We start from the raw sequence: 14256 nt of genomic DNA, 5'->3' as shown, positions 1-14256 counted from the left end.
GGAATCGACATGATGACGCAAGAGAATGAAAGCAATTCAGTAAGCAAAACGTGTTTCTGTTAACATGTTTTACAATCAAGTTCAATTACATTTCCAGGTGTAAGTTACTCATTTCTGTGTCTGACCCATCATTGGTGTCCCTCAGGGTTCTATTTCGGGCCCACACACTTCAGTCTTGAGTTTCCTGCCTTTCATGGAGGGTAATTTGGTGATTTTACGTCTCTTCCAGAACTTCTGCTGACCCCGGCTTTGGTTGAGACGAGGTAACCGTGAAGGCCATACGATTATTAAAAGAAAAGAAAGAATCCAGACACCGAGGTCGACTCAGACGTTTGAAGGATCGGATGGGAGCGCTGCTCCTCTATGAGAGCTCACGAGACACTGTAGGACAGCAGAGGACTGTAAAACCACGAGAAATACAACAGGGAACATCCTGAGAGCAAACAACCTGAATTCTCTTTTAGTACTGGAGATCAAACCTTCATTCTTCTTATTTTCACATTTGAGTGAACAATCAACTGAAACCAACCAAAAAATACAATATAGTAATTAATGGAGTACTGCGAAGTGTTCTGTGAAGCATTTTAACAGAAAAAAAGGTGGAATTGCTGTTTGAGTTATCAGCATTAGCATAATAATAATAATAAAAAGAATAAAAAGAGTGGATCTTCCAAAACCGATAGAATTGAAGGCAGAATTGTTAAAAATACTCAATGGAAGTGGATTGAATTCACATAAGAAGAAAAAGTTTTCCAAGTTAACAAGCTCATTTGAATATATAATATGCTCTAAATATATAAGATAGTTTCCACAAGTTAAATAAAAGTTTGGTCTTTTAGAATTATTTAAAAAAAAAAAAAATACCCCAGAAATGTATCTTCTTCCTGAATTATTAGGAAATTTAAGTCAAAAATATTTTCTGTTTTGTGAATAAGAAAAATATACCTTTATATTTTTTCTCAATGAAAAATAAGATTCAAATATTTTGGGGGATTTGAAAAGAAGTTCAGCTTTTAAGGAAAATCACTATTTTTGTGCAACTTCAAGAAAATGCTACAAATTAAAAGCATAGATTTTCACAAATAACCATAGTCATAATCTAGATCATACAAACTTAGACCACTTTTGCTTGTTGCAAGTTTCTACATAGTCACCCAGAATTTGAAAATAAATAAATAAATATATAAAACATTGTCTATAACTAATCTAAAGTTTTACCAAAATATTAGTCTGGTCCGATTTAAGCAAAGAAAAACATTCATCTCCTCTTCGGAAACAGATTCGATGTGTTTAATCTCCGTCGGATTAAATTCAGTCTTATTTCTGACCTGAAGAGGCTCGACAATCAGATGCAACTCAAAAGTAAATTTCCATTTAGAATCTCCTCAATTTGAAAAAAAAAAAAGAAAAAGAAAAAAGGTATTAAAAAGCATTTGGGTTGTTTTTCTTCATGTGAATCCGACGCGCCGTCTCAACTCGAGATGAACGTTTCCCTTTAACGTTTCCCCTGCTGTGATCCTCTCAATCTACCATGAAGGACAAGTTATTTTATTTTTGTGAGTGAGTGTGTGTGTGAGCGAGCGCGCATGTGTGTGTGAGTGTGTGTGTGTATGAAACTGCCACAGTTCGACACTGGAGAGGCGAATTCAACCTCTGCGTTTTATCTTTCACGGTTCTCTGTCGGGGCCCGACTGAAGACGACAATAAGAAGGTTTATTGATGAAGGAAAAAAAAAAACGAAAAAAACAAACATATTTTACAGGTATTTATAGTTTTGAAAAAAGGTTTTTAGAGATTCTTTGTATGATGCATTTAAAAAAAAAAAAAAAAAAAAAATCTAAAAAATTAAAAATCAAGGATATCTATCTTTTAAGAAAATCTCAATATGGTACATGATGATGTCGATTTTCAGATTAATATATATTTGAGCTACTGTAGTTACGAGGGGCCTGCGTCCCTGTTTAATGACTTTTTGAATGAAGGTAAACGTGTATAGCTAGTGTACATAGTTTTTAATACCATTTCCTCCTCTAGTAGTATTTTCAAGCAGCAGTTTGGACGGCGATTCGACGCGTTTGCAGGAATGTGTCATTGGTTAAATTCAGCTCTGAAGTCGGAATGTAAACAAAATGCAAAAACTGTATTTCATGGTTTTGTAGCCACCCGGAGATTATTGGCTTTTTTTTCCCCACCCAACAGTAATGATTGTCGCTGAAATGGAGGAAAACAAAAGCTTTTGTTTTTTAATTTACAAACTTGTTTGAAAATTCGCTGGAGAAAGTTCTTAAAACTACTCGTTTTAAAAAAGTTTTTTTAAAAAAGAGGCTCAAAATCTTTGTTTCTAACTCCAGCGTTTTCCATTTTGATGAAATTTGTTGAGCTGCGAGGAACAAATGTGAACATTTTATGTCAAGTTTTTCTCAAAATTAACCTTAAATGCTTATATTTAGTGTCAAAAGCAAAATTTTTATCTCTATTTTTTGCTCCAAATGAAAAGATTTCATTCAAAAAGGGTAGAATTTTGTTTAAATTGTGAACATTTGGCTCCAAATTGGTCAAAAATTGTGGTTATTTTCATTGAGCTCCATTCAAACTCTTTGAATTCGGTTAAAAGATTTTCACATTTGACTCCAAACTCCTCGGTTCGGTTTCGTCTCGTTAACCAATGAGATTATTTCTCGCTCCTCGCCGGTTCCTGCACACGCTACATTTACGAAACCGGTTTTCCCTGACGGGCCGGAAGCCCGCAGGAAGGAGTTGCACTGAATTCATTGGAAAGGTGCTCTTTAGCCGGGCGCCGTTCGCGGCGTTATAATAAGCTTCGAATTGTGAACAAAAGCCAGTGTGAGCGGCGCCGGCGTGCTTCTGGATGTGACCCCACCCCACCCCCACCCCCCACAAGCGCACGTTCATGCCCACATGCACAGCGACTGTCGACGTCGAATGATTTCACTTGATTTCCACTTTCTTTCTTTCTCGACCCTCAGATGTTTCTCGGCTGCAGGCGACTGTGTTTCATGTTGTACCCTCCAAGATGCTGAAGACATAGCATAATGCCTTAGACGAGTGTTTTCTGTGTCCGGTGTGTAACTTAAGGTTTACAGGTGTGAAGTGTGTGTGTGTCACGTCACTGCAGAGTTTCACAAAAGCTTTTTTTTTTTTTTTTTTTTTTTTTTTTTTTTTCCCTCACAGTTAATGCTGGAAATTTACTTTCACTGTTTTTTCTTATTTTGTTTTAGGGCTGGTAGTTTCACTGGAAGCATGGTGTTCAGTTTTAAAGGGGCATTCTGTGTGTTTCTGTTGTCTTTTCTTCAGAGTTTGATTCAATCCACACACACCTGAACATTGCGATCCACCGCAAAGCCTTTCCACCAGACTGTGGCACAATTTTCTGACGTTTGAAAACACACACAAAAAACAAAAACCCACACACAGACAGTTGGAGGAAAGTAAATTTGAGTATTGATTCAAATCTCAAGTTTCCACACCAACACCAAATATACACTGGCTGATAAGGGATAAAGGATTTCTCAACAAAAGACGAGCTTCGCAAATATTGCACGGTACAAGTAATGAGCACACAGGGAAGGGGAAACATTATAACTGGAAACTAGATGGAAAAAATATCTGACTTGCAGCTTTGCTTCAATGTGAGGAATATTTTACTATGAATCCAACATAAAAGAAACACACTTACTGCCCCTTTAAGATTTTTTTTTTATTTATTTTTTGTTTCCCACAAGGATGAGGCCACTGTGAAAGTTGATCCAGATTAGCTGTACAATCTGCTTCCCCCCTCGCCAAGCAGAAGGATTTGAACCTATACATTCAGTGTAGTGGCAGTTTTAAAGCTTTTCAATGACTGTTTTGGATGATTTGAAGTTTATCCTCCCCTGCTGTGATGTTCATATTAAACATCTCAGCAGCGCTACGGTCCCAGTTCAGAGCCTCTACCCGCAGTGTGACTGTTTTATTATGTAGAAGTCCGGGGCGTTCACACACTTTATGCAAGCTGTCGACTCTAATGTTGCTTTTTTTTTTTGCCAATGCTGCTTGTTAATTTATGATTCATGCCACTGTAAATAAATTATTTTTATTGATCCAGGCTGCCTGAGAGTGTTATTTCCCTTTTTTTCGTCAGGATGTGAGGCGATTAAAATGCCTATTATTCAGGTTTTAAAGTTGTTTTGTTCCGTGTTGGAGTGTCTGTAGTACTCCTGATTGACCAGCAGGTGGCGACATATTCCATTTGTTAATCACTTCTGAATTTGCACTTAAACAATATGACCAGGACTATTCTACATTATTTAAGTTTTAAAGAGGAAAAAGAAGTACTAAAAAGTAAATACGCCATGTACAATTTGTGTTTTTGTGAATGTTTATCTATTTTTTTTATACTTTTAAGAAGAAATATATTCTTAAACTAAACATAATCAACTTCATCCTGTTGCACATCTATTGGCTCAAATATAGATTTCTGATTCAATACAGGATTTCCTGATCTAAATCTTTTGCTAGTTTGATGTTTTTATTTAAAATACTGATTGGGTTGATAAATACATTGTCTGGACTTGCACTCAAATGTGTTTCTATTAAAGGAGACATATCATGCTTTTAAATCCTTCCTTTTTACATATAAATCATACAGTTGTGGTCTATACAACGCGAAACTGCAATGCTTGGGTCTGAATTCCTCATTATTATAGCTCCACAGGCCCCTTTTCAACCCCTTTTCTGATGCGCTTCTGAGAGCAACTCGTTTTGGGGCGGTCTCTTCAAATGCAAATGAGACACTTCATACCCCTCCTCCTCTCCAGGTTGCAGAGGTGACACTCGGTTCAACGCCACCCTGTTCGGCCATGTTTGTAGTTTGATAGAACAGATACAATTATCTAGCGGCGCAGAAACTTTATAGTCACACATTATTTACAAAATGTCAACAACGGAAGATTTGTCCATCCAGCCATACATGTTGGAGCCAGAGTCGGACCCGGCGGAGCGAGATGAAAATGACGATGATGCACCTACAGAACAACGTCTTCATATGGATGTAACGCAATGGTGTGTTACTATATTTACACTAACTTCTCCATCCATGCCCACTACTACAATACTGCCTGTATTACAACGACTATTTAACACAGAAGTTACATTATAATCTAAAACGAGCACACAGCGCTAACATATGAAGACGGTGCAACTGCTAATGCTAACAAAACAATGACAGGGACGTCTTATCATCACACTTTTTAGCGTTATATACAGCTTACCGAAGTGCTCTGTTCGTCGTCTCCATAGATAGAAGGAACTGACCGCTCAATCAGACCAAGTCTTTCGGCAAATCCTTCTTTATACTGGCGGAGGTTGCTGAAGCAGTCGTCCTTAAAGTGATTCGCGCACACAAAAATGACCTTACCCACAGATGTGGGTACATTTCTGTGAAAAATAAAACTCAACCAGGCACTTCGAAAAGGTTCTGATGCTGGGAGACGGTGTAACGAAGCTTGTGGGTTACTACATCCAACAACCGAACATTTCGACTTATCCTCTCGTAACTTCGGTTGGACTACAAAATCGCAGCGAGAAACAAAAATGGCGGATTGCTCGAAATGTCGATGTCCTAATTTGGCAGTTCCGCTGAGAATACTGTGACGTCATTGTTCAAAAAACGTAATAGAGAATAGAAAAATCGAAACCGATCGCAAAATATGACCAAAACAGAATATAAAGATATCAACGGAGCACCTGAAGAGACTACTTTGAACTTTTCTGTACTTCTAAACACTCTAAATATACAACAAAATGCATTTAAGGGCTAAAAAAGTGGATTTAGCATGATATGTCCCCTTTAAGATAAATTCCGAATTCAAAATGTGTGTTTTGACGAAACTCACAAAATGTACTTTTATTTTAAATCTTTGTCAAGTTTCCCCCTTATTTTTTCTAATCTACTCTTCAACTTGTATTTTTTCTTTCTACACTTTCAACAATTGATCGACTGAACCTTTGTGTATTTTCAATACACGTTTGACGTCTTCAGATGAAAATAAGACACTGAAGCTGCATCCAGTGTCATGTGCTTTAGTTCCTTTTGTTAAATCCTTGAAAATCTCATTTGAGGAAGTGAAGAAGGTTAAAAAAAAAAAAAAAAAGATGTCACGAGACCTTTTTTGAGCACCACTTTGCTTTTCTAATAACACTAAACGTGAACCTGGCCCAGAGGCCGCTGCCCTCTGCGTGGCCCTTCAAAATGTAATCACACCGCAGCCCCTCCGGAGATATGAAGCCTGCTGCTGCTGCTGCTGCTGCTGCTGCTGCTTTCTCTTTCATAAACCTTTCGAAATATAATGTGAAGAAATGCGACCAGCTGCCGGCTGCTGACATGTATGAGATGTCACATGCTGTCTGAGGGGACGGTGAGGCCGAGGCACGCCAAGAATCTCTCAAGGTCATGAACTTCCTGGAAGGTCGTGTTTGCTTGACAAATTAAAAGCAGCTATTTTAATCTGAAGAGATTAATCTTTTAATCACTCAGAAGGTGATTTATGATCGAAACTGCTGCAAAATACGAGGAATTTGTTTTTAAAACTATTTTAAAACGATATTTTCCTTCTTTTTTTTTTTTTAAATGCTCTTTTTCAAGGCGAACTTCATGAAATAATCTAATCTGGTTGCATTTCATCATATTGGCTTCACGACGCGGTTGCAACACTCAGACTCACGCGGAACAACTTTATGAATTGTTCCTGAGAGTAAAATGGAATAAAAATCCTCCACTGTGATTGGCTGGAGTTCCCCCCCCCCCCCCCCCCCAGCCGTGATCTAGACGCTGATTGGTCCGTTCAGCTGTCAATCACACATGTGCCGTGCGTCACTGAATCGTGAGAGCCAAAGAAGAGGAAACAATATAAAGACCTCTCACTCTTTATTTATTTTTTTTTCCTGGAGTGGATGAGAGAAGTACCAGATCTAAAGCGAGACTTTTTATGTACGTGCTTCCAGTTTCACCAAAAACGGAAACGGTGAAGTTAAAAACGCTTAAGAAAGCTTAAGTGTTAACAAAAAGCACAGCACACATTATTTTTGCTGTTTAGGATTTTTGTATAATTTTTTTTTTTTTATAGCAGCGTTAACCTTTTAAACCATTTTAACCAGGAGAGTCTCTGATAATAAGTCAGGTATGCAAAATAAATAAACAAATAAATAAATGTAATAGTAATATAATTTGCAGAATGCTCCAGAAAGCCAATACAGAAGAACTAAAGAGCCACCGAGTGACTCTAGAGCTGCATGTTGTAGATAAATGATCTCAAGGTTTATCCTTATCTGGAAAAAAAAAAAAGAAAAATATTGAGTTTTATATTTAGTCTAGATTATTAATTAAAATAAAACAAAACTGTGAGGACAACAACAGAGCTTGGTATCAATAATCAATGAGTGAAAGTCTTCAAATATTCCAAAAGATTAGAAAGAAAATCTATTAGTTTGATATAATAATCCACTATAAACTGACATGCCAGGTTTATGTTGGTGTGTGTTCCCTTTGTTTAGTTGCTGCTCTTATAGTTTAATGAGATAAATGAATGTAAGATAAGATAACATAAGATATGCCTTTATTCTTGTGCCTGCCTTAGTGGAGCGGCAGAAAGATTACTATCCTTGGTGGCTATTTAATTTTATTATTATTATTATTTTTATTTTTCTGCTGGTTTTTTTTACCACGTAGCTAGTCCTGCACCATTGAGAGCACGGACACAAAAAAGCACCTCAAAACGTTCGGAATGTTCAGGAATGTGTTGCTCCGACTTTTAAAGATTCGGATAACCGTTTCCGAATAAATCCTAAAAAAAACTGCAAAAAGTGTCCTATACAAAGCAGGATGGGAGTTCCTTAGTAAAGTGTTCCTATGTAAATATAATGGCTTGAACTTTTCCACAGTATTCACATCCACAACCTAAAATACCTTTTAAAAAAAAAAACCTTCTCTTAATTGTGTTTTATGTGTTCCTTTTTAACTTTTGCTGTTTTTCACTCCTTGACCTCCCGTTTTAAATTGATTTATTTTTCTCTGTAGCACTTTGAGATTGTTTAAACGCAAATTGCGTTATAAATAAAACTGATTATAAAATGTATTATTATTTTGTCACAATACAACTACAAAAAAAAAAAAAAACTGTGAAATTCAGCTTGTAGTGACTCACCTGTCCTCATCGCTGCTCTTTGCAGAGTGTACGCGTACAGTACGTGCGCGTGGTTGTGCACGTGTAGCGTGCGTGCGTGTGTGTCTACATGCGTGTGCGTGTGTGTGTGTGTGTGTGTGTGTGTGTGTGTGTGTGTGTGTGTGTGTGTGTGTGTGTGGGCGGGGTCCACTGCAGTGAGTCTGTCCCCTCCGGTTCCTCGCGCTGCCTCACTTCATCCTCTCGCGCAGCTTCTCGTCGCCGCTCCTCCATCGGAGTGTGTGTGTGTGTGTGTGTGAGTGTGAGAGTCTGTAAAGTGTGTGTTCTTGCAGGTGACAGTCAGCGGCAGGTAACGGACATGGCAGCGGCGGCGGCACCGAAGCGGCAGGACACCCGGAAATTCTTCGAGAACCTGTCCGGTTCCGGTAAATCCATCGCGGTGCTCACGAGCGGCGGGGATGCGCAAGGTAAACCGCCTGGTTCCATTATCGGACAGGTGCGCCTTGACTCTATAAGGCAACATTTTCTTTTAACGTTTCTGTCTTGAGCGCGAGCAAAGTGACCTTAAATGGAAGTTGAAAACTGCAGGATTAATAACTACAACTCTTTTTTTTGTAATTATTATTATTATTTTAAAAATAAAACGTATTTTTTTAAAAGTTGCGCTGATGCATATGAGAATAATCCCGATAAATTAGGATTTTTCTTTAGCTCACTGGCTGACATTCGTTATTCTTAGCGGGAATGTTTTATGTATGGCCTTAAATATACTAAGTATTTTATTTTGTAGGTTTTTTTTATACTATTCAAAAATGGCAGTCACATCCTTCCACCTGCAGTTAAAGATGCAGTTTTAGACCAAATGCACCTCATTTCTAGATTTAATTAAATAATCCCCATCTCTTTGGTCATGCCCTTTTGCTTGCAGGGTTGAATGTTACGCAACGGCTTCATTTCCTATGATGCTGCAGTGCTGGAAGAGCTTTTATCCTTTATATATATATATATATATATAAATACATTTCATAAGTGGATGATCTTTAGTAGTGAGATTACACTTTCACACCTGTTGCCAACATGTCACTTATGATTTTTTATTTTTTTTTATTGGATTAAGGCTGCCACAGTAACAACAGGTGATCCTAATCCGAGATGGGTGTTGCTTCAGTGATTCTGGGCTGTGTTCCACTCATGTATGGCGCAGGGATGTATGTAACGTGTTGCGTCTCGAGGACTTGCAACGTATTTATCAGCCTATTCTTCAGATATCTTGTTATTCAATTTAATCTGTATATTTCATTTAAAAACAAAGTTAATGATCTTGTAGTATAGATGTCATTGGGAGGAATGAGGCGCGTGTCACGCGTCTTGCAGCAACGGCATGAGTCGTGTGTGAGGAGAAAAAAAAAAAAAAGAAAAAGGAACACAGTGACCTAAAACGCACGGAAACGCACGCGTCTTCCGCCTTAATCCCTCCAGATTAAAACACTGTCCCCATGACGTCTCGGTTGTGCGCATTTAACTCTGAAAGGGTTTCTTCCGGTTTGACTCAGGGAGGCTCGAGCTACGTGAGGAGAAGCAAGTAACGTGCAGAGATGATGATGAGGGGAAGAGGAAGAAATCACCTCATGGAGAACATGATACCACCCTTGAGATGACTTTGAAAACCACAAATCAGTGGATTCAGTCAATAAAAGAGAGAGAGAGAGAGAGAGAGAGAGAGAGAGAGAGAGAGAGAGAGAGAGAGAGAGAGAGAGAGAGAGAGAGAGAGAGAGAGAGAGAGAGATCAACTAATTAATGTCATTAATGACTGGAGTTGTCACGTGATGGGGGGATGACTGTATTTCCTTTGTTTCCACTGTGTGCACGCCGAGCTGCCGGTGGAGGCTGCAGTTGGCTGCTGTTACGTAACGCTGCCGTCCTATAGGCTGGTGGAGGGTCTCCCTGCAGCGCCGCACGCAGCATCACAGCCGGCCTGTCACAGTGCAGCTCCCCCCCCCACCCCCTCCACCCCCCACCCCCACCAGCACAGCAATGTGTAGCAGCGTATGTTCCACCTCCTCGTTTAATTATAAGCACACCTCAGAGCGATGCAGGGAGCCGGACGGGGCTCGGATGGCAGCCAGCGAGCCGCCCACGCTCCTCTGATGTGGAGCCGTCAGGTGGTGTCTCACCTGCCCTGCCAAAAAAAAAAAAAACTCCTGACACATAATCCTGCAATAAGCTCCTATCTGGAATCTCTTCAGGCTTAAGTACACGTTACGAACAAAGACCTGGACGCTTCTGGTTGAACTCCTGTGAATTTGAATATTCTGAGTAGTTTTTATTGCTGCAAAATGAAAGGAAGCAAAAAAAAAAACCAAAACATAATCCAGCGGTCAATAATCTCTGTGTGATATTGTGACAATAAAACACAAACCGGAGCACATCCTGCATCATATTGCAGGTTTACTGTTAACGCAGTATCGTCGGTCACCATACGCATACCAGGAAAGACGGGTGGCGTGTCGGCGCTGGAAGCTCACATGGACAGAATCTGAATTACGAAGGAAAAGAGCGATTATTGATAATCAAGTCACCAACTTGATCGTCTCCGAGCAGCAGTGAGTCCAAACAGGACGCGTTCTCCTGGAACGCTGTCCGGTGGGAACTGCAGAACTTTATGAATGGCCGACGGTAGTAAAACAGCGCTATCTAGTTTTCCTGCTCTAAACCTGTCCGAGGCGAAGGAACCAACCGGTTGATAACTGTTATACTTTATACACTTAAGTGGCGATTAGATAAAACAACAGGATTGCAGGTTTCTGAAAACTTTCCAGTGACAGTTTGACCTTGTTTCGTTTTTTCCCGAAACTAATCAGACAAACTCGACCCAATAATAGATGGAGAACGTTTTATTGCACCCTCTAATAAAGATGAAGCAGCATAATGAAGGCAGGAAGAAGTAATAAATACACAAACTGAACTCATAGAATGTTTAATTTTACTTTATAGTTGAAATATTAAAGAGGCAGTTATAGAGTCGCCTTCGTTCTTGATGATTTGTGAACGAAGTGCAACACTTCTGCTATAGTTTGAACCACATTACCGACATCAAGAATCATTCTCGAGGCAAAATAAGTCGTTTTTGGTGTATTTTCTTTTATTTCGCTTCGAGTGTGACGAGACAAATTGACAGAGATGGAATCAAAGTGGAGATATTATACCTCAACATCAAGCGCTGTCAGACACATCATTTTAGAAAGTTTTTCTTTGTGACACAGAAGATACGTGGTAAAAATGTCAATATCTTCACAAAAAAAACTACTTATTACTTCCAAACACGATTACTAATCTCAACAGGAAGTCAATTTTAATGAGACTTTCTGCTGCAGAATCCAGTGAAACGTCCGAAAAAGCTTCTCGGCTTCTGTCCTGACACGTTTTGACGCCTCTGCTTCAGAGTGACGTCGTTACAAGGAAATAGTAAATGAGCGGTAACAACAGCGTTATTACCTCGTACAAACCTTCGGTGCTGCAAATGTAACCGTTATATATTATTTATTGGTCAACAAGAATGTTTATCATTTCATATTATACTGATCTAAGGAGTCTTCTGGTTTTACCTGACAACAGAAGAATTTAACCTCTCTTAGACAAACTCATAAAAACGCTCTTATTTCTGCTTCTAACTCCCCCAGTCGTCTCCGACGGGCCGTTCCACGGTTATTTTGTCTCTTTGCAGCTGTTTGTGTCATTTTGTAGTTGTTTTCTGCGACATTTGTGTTTGTTTGTTGTATTTTTGTGCAGCGTCGTGGTGATTTTGCATCACTTTGTAGTCGTTTAATGTCTCTGTTGTCATTGAGTGTGTTTTTGTTTGTTTTCTCTATTTGTTTTGTTTTGTTGAAGTTTGTTTTATGTCCTGTATTTTTCTATTTGTGGTGGTTTTGTGTCTCTTTATTTGACGTTTTAGCTCTTGGTAATAGTTTTGTTTCTATTTTGAAGTAATAATTTTGTGTTTCTGTGTAGTTTTGTGTCTGTTTCTGGTCATTTTGCGTCACTTCTTGGTTGTTTGGTATCTCTGTTGTTTTCTCCGTTTGCAGAAGTTTTGGCTTATTTGACGTTTTTTTCACGTCTTTTTGTGTCTTTGGTATTTGTTTTGTTTCTCTCTTTAGTAATTTTCCGGTTCTTTGTGGTCATTTTCTTGATCCTTGTCGTCACCTTGCGGTTGTTTAAAAGCATAAAACACTTTTTGATTAGAACATTACAGCAATTAAAAACATTATTTAAAAATAAAGCCTAAATAAAACAAATTTTATGATTGCAGCTTCACTTCAAATGCAATGTCTATTTATTTAATTTTTTTTATGTTTTCTCTTAATATAGTCAACTTCAACATTGAATTAAATACAAGCCAGTTTGAGCTACGACTGGCCCGTAAACAACCAGACCACACAAACGAAAATATCTCATTATATCAGTTATTTTTATTTTTTTTAAATGACAGTCTATTATCGCTGTTTTTTAAAGGCTCATCAACACAGTTGAATTTATGAATTCTGATATTTAAACTGCAACGATTTACACCGTTTTTATGAATTGAGCCACAAAAGGACAATGAATTCATTAATCACGTCTGACATTCCCCTTCAGGCTGCTCCTGTATAGTCACTGCGATCTCAGGTTGAGAGTTCGAGTCTGTCCTGCTTCTTATTCCACTAAAGTGCTCAGGCAGACATTTGTGAGTTTTGGCACGACGCCCCCCCCCTGCACTCAATCCTTATTTTGTCCTCCTGTCTGTCTGACTCTCCTCAGTCTCAGTCTTTTCTCGGATCCACTCACAGCGATCGATGCATGAGTACTTTGAGAGAGTATTTCTGTCGGTGAAATTTCTGTCTGGCCTTTATTACTGCTCAGGTATGAACGGAGCCGTCCGGGCTGTCGTCCGCATGGGAATCTACGTGGGAGCGAAGGTCTTCTTCATCCATGAGGTGAGACTGTGGCTCGGTCAGCCGGCCGGAGTAGAAACATGACTTTACCGTACTGACAGAAACCTGTAAAACCCCAGCTTTCAATAAACCAAGGTCACCTAATTTCCCTCATTTAAATTTAAACTTTAAAGTTTTTCTTTATCGTGGCTTTATCGAGTGCACGTGATGAAAATGTCCATATTTTCGCAAAAAAACCAAACAATTACTACGGAAAATGACAACAATCTCAACACAAAGCCAATTTTTAAGACGCAAAATGCAGTGAAATGTCCCGAAACAAAAAAAACATTGAGTTGAATAAAAGTTATTCAGTGAACTCAAACATGATAATAATCAAGCAAAGTGAATAAGGGATTAACTCAAGTTGATCTTTTTGATAATATTAAGACTCGATCATGTAATAAAAAAGATTAAATGTGACTCAGACTGTCGTGAGCTATAAAGTGTCTGTTGTTATCCTGAAAACTGAAATTGTTATATACAATAAGTTACTGGGAGGAAGATGTTCTGAAATCTGGAACGGACAGGAGCAACCGGCAACCCGACCGTGATGTCATTTCCAAAAACGGCGGTAAAAAGTAAAAAGTTAAATTGCGTTTAAATAGTGACATTTATTTTAATGTGTCAACTGTATTTAAATTGGTTAAAAATGTAACTGTGATTCTAATTTCACAGTAGAATCTGATTATTACTGTACGTGCTACAAAAAACAGTAATAAATACACGTAAACACAGTATCCACAAGCCATTCAGTATCGGCTCCTCGTATTCAGTGGACAGACGTGTAATATTGTCTGTAAATGAAAAGTCTTTGTGAAACAGCAGCAGCAGCTTGATATCAAAATCTTTACGGGGAGTCTGACAGCGGGTCGATAATGAATTTCAGCAGATAAATGATGGCCGAACAACACTGATAGCAGCACTGGGGAGGAGGAGGAGGAGGAAGAGGAAGAGGGAGAAGAGGAGGAGAGAGGCAAACATGATCTGGTGTCAGTGCAGATGTAATTGGATTACCAGGGGCTTCATCTTTCACTGGCTGAACATTCATCCCCATCGGACTTCCATAACCGCTGGGGTCACAGCGCGTCTATTTCTGGCTGGGGGGGGTC

The 14256-nt window shown here is 38.9% G+C and overlaps 1 protein-coding gene across 2 annotated transcripts in view; it reads left to right on the top strand.

Annotated features, from left to right (window-relative positions):
• The first annotated feature begins 8217 nt into the window (after positions 1–8217).
• Positions 8218–14256, top strand: part of LOC308116458 (ATP-dependent 6-phosphofructokinase, platelet type-like) — a 30117-nt gene continuing 24078 nt past the window's right edge. The window contains exons 1-2 of one of the 2 annotated variants that reach the window (XM_080474658.1): positions 8218–8644; positions 13074–13147. In XM_080474658.1, the coding sequence (XP_080330784.1) occupies positions 8290–8644; positions 13074–13147 (429 nt within the window). In that variant the 5' untranslated portion in view covers positions 8218–8289. The remainder of the gene's footprint in view (positions 8645–13073; positions 13148–14256) is intronic. The other variant, XM_080474659.1, reaches the window with a different exon arrangement.

Source organism: Lipophrys pholis, assembly GCF_963383615.2.
Source record: "Lipophrys pholis genome assembly, chromosome: 1".
NCBI lineage: Eukaryota > Metazoa > Chordata > Actinopteri > Blenniiformes > Blenniidae > Lipophrys > Lipophrys pholis.
The sequence above is the reverse complement of the archived record's forward strand: the minus strand, read 5'-3'. Positions and strand labels throughout refer to the sequence as shown.